The following is a 14,871-nucleotide window of genomic DNA, read 5'->3' on the forward strand; positions in this document are numbered from 1 at the left end:
GATGATAGTCCATCTCGTCTCAAGCCGCTGCTTTCAAGTTTCTTTCACATACAGGACTTTTTTACTCTTCTTCTTTTACTCTTCAGTTATTTAATGGATTTTTTCCAAAATTGAAAGAAGTGGGAAAACATACAGATATCTTCAGTAAATTGAACAGAAGTCTGGGTCAAACTCAAGGATATTTTGTGTAACGCAACTATGTCCAGAAGGAAGGTGAGGGGACTCACTAAAACCGGGCGACAGGTGAGCGAAGACCCGGACCTCGACAATTTACTGTCGAACCTGTCTCCCGAAGAAATGGAGGAGTTGCAGAAAGAGGTTTTGGTCGTTCCAGACCCAGATCCGAGTGAAATAGTCATTATAGACCAAACAGATTTAAAACCAACTGCACCTGTTAAAAAGGATTCTCACTTGGGCAGCCAGGCTGATGATTTCAGAGGCTGCTTTCATAGAAACCTGTCCACCGAGGTATGAAAAATATTTAATGTTTAATAATTTGATAATTGTTTAATAATGCTATATTATATATATATATATATATATATATATATATATATATATATATATATATATATATATATATATATATATATCCTAGTCCTGGGATATTAACAGGTTAAAGGGATATTAACATTTTTTTACACTTAATACACAACTTTTAGGCTACAAATGATGCAGTGGAAGGGGTGATGGATGGCTATGACAATATTTATTTCCATTTACGTAGAAACGTCCAGAGTGGCATTAGATGTAGACAAAAGTTCTGTGGCCTTTTCTGTGGGGGTAGTTTTGGATTATAGATTTTTCTTTTCAAAGAGAAGGAGCTAAAATTACTCTTAAGCATCCATAGAGTATCTGCAGATGTTAAATGGCTCTGTTGGAAATCCTTGGCTGATTGCTCCTTTGCTCCCTGCCTTTTAAGGATAAGTCAGCCGAGGCTGGGCTTTCCACTGCAAAACGGTGTGGCTCACAAATCAAACACTTAGCCACTGTGCAAGTTTACACTCCACTGTGAAACAACTGGCTCTAGAATGCACAATGTAAACATTCATTGTGCATGCACTACATACACCGTTTGTATAACAGTCAGTGTCAAAGTGGTGAATGACTGAGAATTGAACATTTTAGTGTTGATATGTAGTTCTTCCACCCCCATATATAACTTTCAAATATGACCCTAAAAATTGCAATTCATAGGGAAGCAGGCCATTGCGTGTGTGAGTTATGAGTTTGTCTTATCCTTAGGGAGAGCCCAAGAAGGAGAGTCGGAAGCAAGAGTACCTGCGTAAAATGGGCCTAAGCCAAGAGAAAAATATCTCCTGGTCTGACGGCAGAGATGGAGGACTTCAGAGACAAAGCAGCATTACCACCTCCTCTTCCTGCCTGAAAAGTGACAGCAGAATGGAAGACAGAAAACGCAGACTCACAGAGGGGTCTAAATTTGACAAAGCCGGCCCATCTCCCTTTTCAAAAAAGGACGAGGAGAGTGAGAGGAAAGGAGAGGTGCAGGAAAAAGAACAAAATGATTGGAGTAAACTCAAGGATAGAAAAGAGGCCAGGGAAAGTAGCAGCATCAGCAAAACCAAAGAATTAATATCCAAGCTTCAAGATAAAAATGAGGATACTAAAGAAAAAAACAGAAAAGAAGACAGTCGTAAAAGCCAATCTGGAGAAAGCAGAACAAAGGAGATGATCTCTAGGATACGGGAGAAAGAGGAGAAGGACAGGGAGAGAAAGGAAGAGATTAGGAAGAGAGAGGAGAACAAGACGAAAAGCTATACTTCCAGGTTAGAGGAAAAGCAAAATCAGGCTGTAGAAAACAAGACAGAGGACAATAATTTGAAAGAAGAGAAGAAGGATGAGGATGTAAAACAAGTAATAAAGTCAAATGAAAGCGAGAAAGAGGGCCCAGAGCCGGAAAAGGCACAAAGGAGAGGAGAAAACATGAAGATGAAGGGAGGAGGGGATGTTAAGGAACACAATGAGATTGCAAATGAAGTTCATGAATCCATCGAGGAGAAGATTGGAAACTGCATATCAGACAACGTTTCAAAAAGTAAGAGCGAAGAGGAGGAAGAGTCAGCAAGCATGTTCGATGAAGATTTGGAGAGAGTTTTACGCAATGATCCAGGGATGACTGAACTTAATTTAAACAACTCTGAGGTCATAAAAACCAAAACGCTAGTTCAGTTTGCCGAGGCCTTGAAAGATAACACACACATCAAAACGTTTTCTTTGGCTAACTGCCGTGCCGATGACCATGTGGCTTATGCTATTGCCGAGACTTTACGCAGTAACAAAAGCATCACAAGCATCAATATGGACTCCAATCTTCTTACCAGTAAAGGCATCATGGCTCTAATCTACGCCCTCCAGCACAACTCCACACTCACTGAGCTACGCTTCCACAACCAGCGGCACATCTGTGGAGGTAAGTCTGAGATGGAGATGACCAAAGTTTTGAAAGAGAACACAACTCTTCTGAAACTAGGCTACCATTTTGAGCTAGCTGGCCCTCGTATGACCATGACTAATATTCTCAGTCGCAACATGGACCGCCAACGGCAAAAGCGGCTGCAGGAACAGAAGCAGGCTCAAGCCCAAGGCACTGGAGACAAGAAATCTTCATTAGAAGTTCCAAAAACTGGCTTTGGTAAAGGTTCTCCCAGAGCCTCTCCCAAGCCATCTCCTCATCCATCTCCCATACCATCACCTGCCCCGTCCCCTAAGTTGACACATAAGAAAGGGGGCAGTGGAACTGGTGGTGGACCACCACCCCCGCCACCACCAGGAGGTCCCCCACCACCTCCACCTCCAATGCTAGATGGAGACTTCTTGAAGAACTTACTGACGCCTATATCAAAAAGGAAGCTTGAAGATAGGACTGGAGGAAGAGGAGGAAATCAAAACTCAAGGGATCAACTTCTAGCATCCATTCGGGGCAGCAATCTCAAACAGCTGAAAAAGGTAATAAGAGTTTCAATGTATTTTTTTATTTAGAACAATTTATTTTTATTTAGTTATTTCAGTTTTGCCAAATGCATACTGTATATTCTTTATACACAGATGTTTAAATAAAATCCTCATATCCTGAGAGTATGTTATGAGTACTGGCATTAACTTTTTTTTTTTTTGTACAGGTTGCAGTACCTAAACTTTTGCAATAAGCAGGCCGTGCAGAGAGAGATTAATGTGGATGGAGAAAAAGGACAGGAATTAAACGACAGACATCTCACAGACCTTGAGAAGATCAACGCTCAGAATCTTCCAAAAGGAGTCTTACTGCTGCCCTATCGTATGAAAGACGGGCAGGGACTCGTATATGGTGATCTTCCATTGAATGCGCAGCTTCTGCCCAGGAGTCTTTGTACAAAATACACTGGACTGTAGAAAATAATGGAAGCATGGTGCAGTCAAGGATGCTCAGAGGCTTAAATGGCCTGTGGTACTGCAGAGTTGATTCCTTGCTTGTCATTTGCACTAAATGAATAATTTCAAATTATAGTTTTATATGTGTGTGTGTGTGTGTGTGTGTGTGTGTGTGTGTGTGTGTGTGTGTGTGTGTGTGTGTGTTTGGAACAATTTAAATGTGTAGAAGATGTTTGCTTGCTTTGTTTCTGCAGCTGAATTGGAAATTCTCATTGCTGACTGCATTTACTAATGTGAGAAAAAAGCAATCTCCTGGATTTTATCTTGTTATTTTGGGTTTGGGAATATCTATATCAAAAGCATTTGCTGATCAGGGAATAAAGAGGGAATTCTAATTTTAAAAATCCCCAAATTATATAAATAAAAGTATTGTAAAGTAGAGATTATTTTATTCCTTATATCTTGAAAGGGTGTGTCTTTATGAAAGAGAACAGGATGTTTACGAATTATAGCACTTAGGGGAAAGGGCTGGATGTTCGTGCATAAAGATACAATATTTTTTTTAAACTTTAATCTTGAAAAAAGTTTTCCTTTAAACATTTTCAACAACAATATTTTATGTAATTACGTTTTACCTTTGAGAACAGAAGTAATCTCTTCACCAATAGTTTGAAATACCTCACATTCTTCGAAGACAATTCTCATGCTTGTATAAATACAATCTCTCTCTCTTTTTTTTAAGAGCACAGCTAGTGAATCTTTCAAAAGACTGTTATGCTAAAAAGCAGTATCAAGCGCAATGTAAACTGGGGGCATCCTGATCTTTAGGGAGAGCAACAGGTTGTACTTGATTGTGTTTCGACGCCTGGTCCCAAGTATAATCTTCTGATAAGTGGCAGATGCTTGTATTGCAAACTCTTAGATTACTAGTTGGATATAAGCACCATGCTTCACTAAAGCCAGTTGCTAATGGTCTGAGTACTTTTGAAATGGACTTATCCTTCGGAGTCTGAAAGTTGATTGGAATCAAAGCAAGTTTGTAGTTTGTTTATATTTTGATGACTAACCCTCTGTGCTTGTGAAATTTCTATATTTGGTAATTTTTCAATGCAGGCTCATTCTTTTCCCCTTTCTAATAATGGGAACATAGCCAACAGGCTGTCTGACTTAGAGCTATGGCTCTAGAAAACACATAAGGCAGGAGAGGGAGAGAGAGAGAGAGAGAGAGAGAGAGAGAGAGAGAGAGAGAGAGAGAGAGACAGACGGTTTTATGTGTTTTAAGTACAGTTAACAAGTAAACTTAAAGATGCACTCAGTAATTTTCCCCCTTTAAAAAGGTTTTACTCCTAAAGAAATAAATTGTAACTTTAAAACATGTAAAAAAGCATGGCCGCTCACATGAGATAAGGACTCTAGGCATATCAGTAACCTGTTATATTCTACATGAGGCAAGGGCGCCTCCCCTCATGGGGGCTGTCATTTTAGAATCACATGAAGATCTGAATACTACTTGCTTAATCTCAGTAACCATCTTGTTATTGGACACTTTCACTTATGTATTACATTAATCATGGCTGATTGTGAATTTCTACAATGGTATATGTAACTGAAAACTTTAGATTTTTAATGATTCCGCATCCACACCACTAGGTGTCACTGTAAGTCCAAGATGACACGAGCAAATAGTTACAGAGTGCACCTTTAACTCATGTGATTAAAGTTACATTCTTTTAATGTAATTATTTAAATTGAGTTATAGCACGTCTCATACATATAGCACATTTGATTCTCAATACTTCCGAGTGCAAATAAATTAGCACTTTTGTAAACAACAATTGAGTACAGAAATATGGAGACAAATTATCAGCCACCTACAACAAAACAACAACAATAGACATAAGAATTAAAACTATATACATTTTTAATAACAATTATAATATTTCTCCATAAGTACCTTTGTCTTGACCAAACATAGGCTATAATTGATTCCATGTGTAACATTTCAAGTCCTGTTTATTTAGGACCAGTTGATAGTTTTTTTGATTAATGACAATTTTAGGGTTTAGAGAGTAACAGTAACTTATTAAAACTAGTAGTAAGAATAGTACAAAATAAAAATAAGTTGATTCAACAATTTTTATTTTATTTAAGTTAATCATTAGTGTTTACATTGTAGCTACTTTTAAACAACTATAATACAGTGTCAACGTTTTACAGTTTCAGAAGAACCAGAATCATAATTAGCTTTATTGCTTACACATACAAGGAATTTGTCTGGGTGACAGAAGCTTCCAGTGCACAAACAATACAGCAACAAGACAGATAATAATCATAAAAAAAGTGAATAGAAAATACAAGTTTATATGGAAATACACAATAAGACACATATATAGATGTGTGTGTGTGTGTGTGTGTAATATACAAATCTGTTATATACAGATGCAAGGGAATGTATGGCAGAAGAGTTGGATAAATATAAAAAGATTAAGCATCAAGACATTTGTTTTAGTTAATAACTTGTTGTACCCTAGACCATTTACATCAAAAAAAAAATCAAGATTAATCTTGTTGCGTTGGACAGTTTGTGTTTTCAAGTTACTTAGATGAGAAAATATAATGTTGCTTCATTCTAAAAGTCTATTTCAAAAGCTAAGCTACTATACCTAAAGTAGGCTTTAATTTCTCACTACTTTTTACAACACTGTTGTTGATGGGTGGGTAGTGCTTTGCATTTTACATTTCTGTGCGACAATCAACTATTCTGCCAGTAGTGGAACATCTACACTCAAAAGAACACACGAACAACCTGAAGTCATGCGCAGAAGCAACACGTTCTGATTACGTCACCGGGAACAGGAAAAGAACAAAATGGAGGAGTACGCGAGGGAACCGTGGTAAGCAGCCAGGCTATACGAACTGATTTTTTCCCTTACATTTTGAACATGTATTTTTTTTCCCAAGTTGACTAAATGTTTATAATTTCCTTTATTTATTCATGCGATACGAGTCGTTGTCAAAGTGTTTGACGCACAAATGTTTGCCAAATATTTGGTTTGATGCATGCTTACCAACACGATGTCCTTCAGTGGAGGTTTCATGCTGTCACACCAGCACATGACCTTGTTCTGTCGGCATTCGTGATCTGTTGGTTTTGTGTTTATTGTACATCTGTAATGCTTCGATGACTAGAACTAATTAATTAGTCTATTTCTTATCATGTGATTAGTATGGCTAGTAAACAGCAATTAGTGAGAACAAATTCACCGCTAGAGAAATGCTCAAATATGCTTATAAACCTGATTCGTTTATCTAACTCGTTTTTTGTGTGTTAAAGAACAGAATTGGCTACTTCACAGGAAAGTATTTCCATCCCAAACTAACATAGTATTACCGTGTGTGTGTGTGTGTGTGTGTGTGTGTGTGTGTGTGTGTGTGTGTGTGTGTGTGTGTGTGTGTGTGTGTGTGTGTGTGGGGCTATGGAAAAAAATTAAGAGACCACTGCAAAATGTCAGTTTCTCTGGATTTACTAAGTATAGGTATGTGTTTGAGTAAAATTAATTTGTATGTTTTATTCTATATAGTACGTATCTAGTCATTTAGAGCATTTATTTGCAGAAAATGACATCTGGTCAAAATAACAAAAAAGATACAACGTTTTCAGACCTCAAATAATGCAAAGAAATCAAGTTCATATTCATTTTTAAACAAGACAATACTAATGTTTTAACTTGAGAAGAGTTCAGAAATCAATATTTGCTTGAATAACCCTAATTTTCAATCACAGCTTTCATGTGTCTTGCATGTTTTCTACCAGTGTTTCACATTGCTGTTGGGTGACTTTATGCCACTCCTGGCACAAAAATTCAAGCAGCTTGGTTTTGTTTGATGGCTTGTGGCCATCCATCTTCCTCTTGATCACATTTCAGAGGTTTTCAATGGGGTTCATGTCTAGAGATTGTGCTGGCCATGACAGTGTCTTGATCCGGTGGTCCTCCATCCACACCTTGACCTGGCTGAGCATTGTCCTGTTGGGAAAAACTAATCCTCAGAGTTGGGGAACATTGTCAGAGCAGAAGGAAGTGAGTTTTCTTCCAGGATAGCCTTGTACGTGGATTGATTCATGTGTGTCCTTCACAAAGATGAATCTGCCCGATTCCAGCCTTGCTGAAGCACCTCCAGGTCATCACAGATCCTCCACCAAATTTCACAGTGGGTGCGAGACACTGTGGCTTGAAGGCCTCTCCAGGTCTCCTTTAACAATTTGTCATTAAACAACCTGGTGGGGGATCAGACCTGAACCCCATTGAAATCCTCTGGAATGTGATCAAGAGGAAGATGGATGGTCACAATCCATCAAACAAAGCTGAGCTGCTTAAATTTTTGCACCAGGAGTGGCATAATGTCACCCAACAGCAATGTGAAAGACTGGTACTACTTTGCATTATTTGAGGTCTGAAAACACTGCATCATTGTAGCAAAAATGTAAATTTTATCCATAGCAGTGTGTGTGTGTGTGTATATATATATATATATCTTAGTACATAACTATGGTAATAATTCAGTTCATGTTATAAAGGCTACACCTTAAAGACAATTTGCAAAATGTATCAAGATCTAAAAAAAATAGATGTCTTTTTATTGAATATTGATAGATCAACATCATTTGTGAAAATACATAATAACAGCGGGTTATTTAAAAAAAAAAAAAAAAAGGTGCCAAAGGGGTTATAGTGATGTAATGTAGATAATGGAATTAGAGTAATAGGGCACAATTTGCTAACTAATGCAAATCTTTTTGAGACTTCAAGATGCTTTTTTAGTAACAAATTAAGATAATGCTTGTTCAAAGTAACTACTTCAGAAAAGGGTTCACCATTTGGCGTTCCCCCCACACTTAAGAAGAATTATGTGTTTTATGGGGGTCTTAATGCAACATGTTTCCTTACATTTATTTATTTTTATTATTTGAGCAAAACTAAAAATAGCAAATATGTATTTATCTCAAAATAAATGTCATTTAAAATAATTTCAGGGCTTTTCCTTAGCTACATAAATTAGCAACATTTAAAATTTTTTTTATATATAAAATTGCCTCAAAATCAACCTTTAGATATTACACACAATAATCTCATGGATCAACTAAAGATCCATGAGGATCTGGGAGAAACTAAAGTATCATGATATTACCATGTGATGGCATCACTGTACTAGGGGTAGGAATCCCAAGGTAACTGGTGATTACAATATAATGTCGATATTTAGGTCACAATACGATATTATTGCAATTCTTTATTTTTGATGTAGTGCGATTCAAAACGATATTGCGATATTTCACTCAATGTTTTCTAATTCGTCTTCATTGGACTTCAGAGAATTGTTTCCAAATACATTGTTTGTTTGTTTTTTCTCCCAATTTGGAATGCCTACTACGTGGTGGCGCAGTTACTCACCTCAATACGGATGGCGGAGTACAGTCAATCCGCACAACTCATCATGTGGCTCATTGTGCATGACACAGCAGAGACTCACAGCATGTGGAGACTCATGCTACTCTCCACGATCCATGCACAACTTACCATGAGAAGGTTCCTCCTTAGCAACTGGGCCAATTTGTTTGCTTAAGAGACCTGGCTGGAGCCACTCAGCACACCCTGGATTCGAACTGATGAGTGATAGTCAGCATAGTCAGCATCAATTCTCACTGAGCTACCCAGACTCTCCACCAAATGCATTGTTAAATTAATATAAAAGTGCAAGTTTGCAAGATAAAGCCAGTTTATTTCCTAATATCTATGTACAATGCAAAGCCATAAGCATATAAGACCATAATGGCTCCTTATTTCTGTGGTTAGGTTAATGTATCTAGTCTTTCTAAAACATTTATTATAATATTTGTGAATACAACAGTAGCCTAAAGACTTTAAAAAACATTATTTATTGCAACACAGTTTCAATGCACAAAAATATAATTTATTTTGTATTATACTAACATTTTTGTCAGAATTCCTCAGTTAACGTTACTACTTTAAAATTGTGGTATATTTTAGTTAGGGAGGGTGATTATGTGTAAAGCATGATAACTGCACCTTTTAATGTGGAACATTTTTTATATCGTGCAAATATCGATAGAATATAACGAGGAAAAATATCACGATACTTTAACATATCGATATTTTTACCCACCTCTACACTGTACCATGGTATCACTGCAGTACCTTATGTTAAGGGTTGTATCATTACTAGGAGAATTGAACAGCATGTACAATTAGTGTCATTATCATCATCATGATCAGTACTTTTGTTTTGCAGCCCCTGGAGGATAGTGGATGACTGTGGGGGCGCCTTCACTATGGGGGCCATTGGTGGAGGGATCTTTCAGGCCGTCAAAGGCTTTAGAAACTCTCCAGTTGTGAGTAATGATCTAGTCTGCAGATACAGTAATTTCTAGCAGTCTTAATGTGACATACAGTTTAACTGCCTGTAGTACAGATGCCATTGGGGTGTGTGTACAGCAGTGGGGATTTCTTTAAGACTGCAAGGGAAGCTCAGCTTCCCCTATAATGTCAAAAAAATAATGGTCAAATATGTACTATTGTGTAAACAATTTATTGACTAAAAATGCGTTAGAACACGTTCATCTCGAAGACGAGTTCGTTCAGAATCAGCTACATTACATATAGCAGGTCGGCTGACTCGATTTACTTCTCATACATTCCCGTAGCGTCAGTGCATTTCCCTGTTGAAGCCGAGCGTCCATTGACTTCAATGGGGCTGCTCTGAACAGTTTTTTCAGTGCTCGAAAATAGACGGTCATTGGATAAATGCTGCAATTATGTCCCGCCCACGGACGCTCAGCGTCTCTGGGGGTGAATGAGGAGTGGGCTGGCCCAGACTCCGGGCTTCCGCGTGATGATTGGAGGATCTGTCGAAAGACTGCATCTCCTTTTGATTGACAGCAAATCTGTACTATAAGAAGTCACTGAAGCTATTTCACGCTCAGTCCCAAAGAAAGACAAACTGCTGCAACCTATTTCTTTATATTTGTTTGGCGAAATTGCTAGTCAATTTGCATAATACATTTCACACAATTATACACCACATTCCTTGTTTCAGTTTTACCAAGTTTAATATATTTTGTTTTAGAGCGTTCATTTGTTCGTTCGTTCGTTCATTCATTCATACAGTAGGCTAGGCTAGCGTCGTACGGGTGAAACTGCGCACGATGGCAGACGGTGCTAATATTGTCGACCTGATTTTGGCGAAGCCATTTGAAAGTCTTCCTTACGAGGAAAAAATTTGAATTAAACAGCAGGGCAGATCAACACCTAAGATTGATTTAGTGCAAAAAATAGGGTAAATAAGTTTATAATGTAGGCCGAAAATGAGCTTCCCCTCTTTGAAAGACCAGCAGCCGCCACTGGTGTACAGGTCTATGCTACATTGTAGCACAAGGATAGTAAAAACTGAGATGAGAAAAACTGAGATGAGGACCCCCACAAGGGAAATGGCTTATTAATCATATTAAACGATGTTTTCTTGAAAATGTAGAAATGCTAAAAGTTTTCTGTGATGGTTAGGTTTAGGGGATAGAAATTATTGTTAGATCTGTATAAATTCTATAAAATGCATGGAGGTCTATGTAGTCCCCACAATTATTTAAAAACGTGCGCGTGTGTGTGTGTCAGCACAGAGACATAATTAAATGTTTTTCATCTCTTTAGGGAATGAATCACAGACTAAGGGGAAGTTTGACAGCCATAAGGACAAGGGCTCCACAACTTGGAGGTACAGTACAAATTTCAAAGATGATTTGCCACAAAAGACATGAGAAGAGATGTTGAGTGTAATTGTACATAAAGGAACAATGACAAATTAAAATAAAAGGTAGTAGGGGACAGAAATTTATGAGCAGAATTTACTCTGTAAAGTTACATATATAAGTGTCACATTTTCAATAATTTTTTGGTGTGAATTTAAGTAAATATTGTGTCAAATAAGCACAAATTATTTAAATGAATACTTCATCCAAAAATGGAAATTCTCTTTACTTGCCCTCATGCCATCCCAACTTTTTCTTCTGCAGAAGACAAATTAAGTTTTTAAGTAGAATATCTCAGCTCTGTAGGTCCATACAATGCAAGTGAGTGGTGACCGAAATTTTAAGCTCCATAAAGCACTTAAAGACAGCATAAAAGTAATCCATATCAGGCCAGTGGTTTAATCCATGTCTTCTAAATGGAGCTAATTGGTTTTGGGTGAGTACAGACCAAAGTATTACTCCTTTTTCACTGTACCAGTACTATTACCATTGCAGTCTATAGGCATAATCATAATTTCAAGCTTGATCACACTTTTGCTAGATGATGCAAGGAAGTGTAATCGAGCTATAAACTATGATCTGCAGAAGATTTCTAGTGAAAAAGTAGGGTTTTTTTTTTTGTTGGTCTGTTCTCACCCAAAATCAATTGGATTGCTTCAGATTACTTGGAGTCTTATGCATTACATTTATGCTACCTTTATGTGCTTTTTGTAGCTTCAAAGTTTTGGCCACCATTCACTTGCATTGTATGGACTTTCAGAGCTGGGATATTCTCCAAAATAGTTGCTTGTGTTCAGCAGTCGAAAGATAAGTTGTACACATCTAGGATGGCATGAGAGTGTGTAAATGAGAGAATTTTCCTTTTTGGGTGAATTGTTCCTTTAAATTCAGCAATTTTGTGTATTATTTGCTATTATTAAGTTGTATATATCGGCATCAGCCAGCAGATTCACTGCTCTTAAGATATTGATGTCAGCCATTAAAAAAAGAATACAATAGTTGACCACTAGCCAACATCACGTCTCTTGGCTGCTTGCTTATAATCCATGCATATATGCATTTGCTTTACAATACTTAAAAACAACAAACTTTTTTGTGTGATTAGGGAGTTTTGCTGTGTGGGGTGGGCTCTTCTCCATGATTGACTGTGGGCTGGTGAAGGTGAGGGGCAAAGAGGACCCCTGGAACTCAATCACAAGTGGAGCCATGACAGGAGCGATTTTAGCAGCAAGAAGTAAGTTCCAAAAATTAGTGGATAACGATGATGCAGTGTGAGTAATCTATTTATGCATCAGTTGAGCTAGGTGCAAATGCAGTGCCATTTTATGAGGATTCAAAGTGCATCTGCAGTCATGGAAATCCTGGAAACATCAGGGAATTTTAAAACTGGAAATTAATTGGCCATGGATATTAATAAAATTGCAACCTTTTAGGATTATCTCTGTGGCAAAGAAATTAATCTGTCTTTTGTTTTTTTTTAAAGGATGGCCTGTATTTGATTTATACTGTGTTTGTGGTATTAATCAACTCTGTTTCATCACAGATGGGCCTGTGGCCATGGTTGGCTCTGCAGCAATGGGAGGTATACTGCTTGCATTAATAGAAGGTGCAGGAATTCTGCTCACAAGGTTTGCCTCATCACAATTCCCAACTGGTAAGTGTGTCAAGATATGGTTTGTCATATTGACCAACATGGATAACATACACAGACAGACTTAAACATGTATAAAACACAAGGACGTTTTTTAAATTATCATCATGTTTTCTCTACAGGCCCACAGTTTGCAGAGGAGCCCGCTCCCATGCCTGCGTCTTCATTTGGAGACCATAGACAGTATCAATGAAAAGCCTTTTGAAACTCAAGGCCTTTTCTTATTCCATGAACTCAAGTTAAAAGTTACAGTGAGGACTTCATCAGAGCATGCATAAATGCCACCAACCATGAATGACTGTGAAGAGAGAATACTCCTGTCCATGCATTTGTCTCCAGTATGCCTTTTGCTGTTCTCAGCTTTGCCATTCACCTCGGGGTCACCGTATTTAAGTTAAAGGTTGTTTTGATCAATGTGTCCTCATTTCTTCTTTCTCCGATTGCTCTGTATGACCTTATTTTGATGCTGACAAAAAAGAAATATTTGATAACATGAGCAGTTGGTATTCTGTTTAGGTCATGCTAGGTTGTTCAAGTTGAGCCCCTTTCAATTGGCTGTATAAAGTGTGTGTATAAAGTGTTTGTGTGAATGGGTTATAACCGTTGTGTGCGTGTACAGAAGAGTTTATTATATGCCTGTGAACTGAATATTTGAAATTAATGTAAACTTTCTCCTGGGCTTCGTCAAGATCTTATTCATAGTGGAGTTTTTAACTGATGGCACCTTGCTAAACCTTCACTTGTAGAGTTTATTCTGTGAAAATTAACTTTTAGAAGTAGCTATTTATTTTCTAGGAAGAACTTGTTTGTTTCAAGAGAACGTATTGTTCTCCAGTTAATATAGGAGGTTTGTCAGCAAAGGATGCGTTAGAGGGAGCCAGATGAATGGAAAGAATCGAGCATCTCTTCTGTTGGCTGTGTGAGCCAAATTGAGCTGAGAAGCATCGCAAATAAACTACTGTTATTGCTTCTGTGGAGGTCTGTTGTCCAGAAAATGTCATTTTTAAAGGAATGATCCGGGTTCAATACAAGTTAAGCTCAACTGACAAATTATGTTATAATGTTGATTGAAGGACAGGCCAGGAGATTTACAAAAATGGATATTTAAAAGGGCAGACTTATTTAGATTTGGCTGTAATTCGCTCTGGCAGGATTGAAGGACAGGCCAGGAGAGTTCCAAACACATAAGATTTAAAAGGGCACATTTATTGCATTTGTTGGTTGAAAAGGGACAACTGAGTCAGTTCAGCAATGTGAAAGTGAAAATAAGATTTCTATTACACTACCCACTTAAAGCAATATTCCAGGTTCAATAAAATTTGAGCTCAACAGACAGCATTTGTGGCATACTGTTGATTACAAATGAATTTAGAGTAAAACAAATAAGTAATATGTTACAGTGAGGCACTTGCAATAGAAATGAATGAGACAAGTACTAAAACGTTAAAATACTCAATGTGTCAAAACTTAAGTATAGCCACAAAACGTTAGTGATCAAACAACTTATTTTTTTCGCAGTGAAATGATATCAGAGACTGTTTTGTAGAGACGGGCCACTTCTATTCAAATGAATGGGAGAAATTATAACGGCCAACGGGTTTAGAAAAGAAAGTCCCGCCTTACAGGTAAAAGTGGTAATCACCTTTTAGATACAGACATCACCTGTCAGTCAACTCGAGCACGCATAGGCGGTTTTTCTTGATAAACCGGGAAAATATGCCTCCATTTGTTCCTGGCAGGCTGCACATGCGTAGACATTCTATGGGCTGTTTACTGAGGCAGTTTTTTGAATGGATGTGTGTTGTGTGCTGTATAAAGTTTTGGATTGAACTACGTGTGGAGTTTACTACGATAAATTGATGTTTTATAAGAGCATACGCGGCAATTTTGCGACAGGTGTCACTTTACGGCTCTACCCACTGCATTCGCTAGCACCATCTTTGATTGGGAATGACAACGAGGCTGTGAGGGATAGACCAACCATCTCTTCAGTTGCAGTTTAAAGTGTTTTTGGATCATTCCACGGACAAAA

General features: G+C 37.7%; 2 protein-coding genes across 2 annotated transcripts; both read left to right on the forward strand.

Moving 5' to 3' along the window:
• On the forward strand, window positions 1–3,829 carry lmod1b (leiomodin 1b (smooth muscle)). The gene is made up of 3 exons (XM_052111602.1): window positions 1–468; window positions 1,246–2,967; window positions 3,141–3,829. The coding sequence occupies exons 1-3, from the start codon at window positions 199–201 to the stop codon at window positions 3,165–3,167; spliced, it is 2,019 nt and encodes a 672-aa protein (XP_051967562.1). The 5' UTR covers window positions 1–198; the 3' UTR covers window positions 3,168–3,829.
• A 2,367-nt stretch (window positions 3,830–6,196) lies between these two features.
• LOC127632979 (mitochondrial import inner membrane translocase subunit Tim17-A) lies at window positions 6,197–13,816 on the forward strand. The gene is made up of 6 exons (XM_052111835.1): window positions 6,197–6,263; window positions 9,679–9,778; window positions 11,091–11,154; window positions 12,294–12,422; window positions 12,732–12,842; window positions 12,962–13,816. Exons 1-6 carry the CDS (start codon window positions 6,238–6,240, stop codon window positions 13,030–13,032), a joined length of 501 nt encoding a protein of 166 aa, XP_051967795.1. The 5' UTR covers window positions 6,197–6,237; the 3' UTR covers window positions 13,033–13,816.
• The last annotated feature ends 1,055 nt before the right edge of the window (window positions 13,817–14,871 follow it).

This window comes from Xyrauchen texanus, chromosome 39 (assembly GCF_025860055.1).
Source record: "Xyrauchen texanus isolate HMW12.3.18 chromosome 39, RBS_HiC_50CHRs, whole genome shotgun sequence".
Lineage (NCBI taxonomy): Eukaryota > Metazoa > Chordata > Actinopteri > Cypriniformes > Catostomidae > Xyrauchen > Xyrauchen texanus.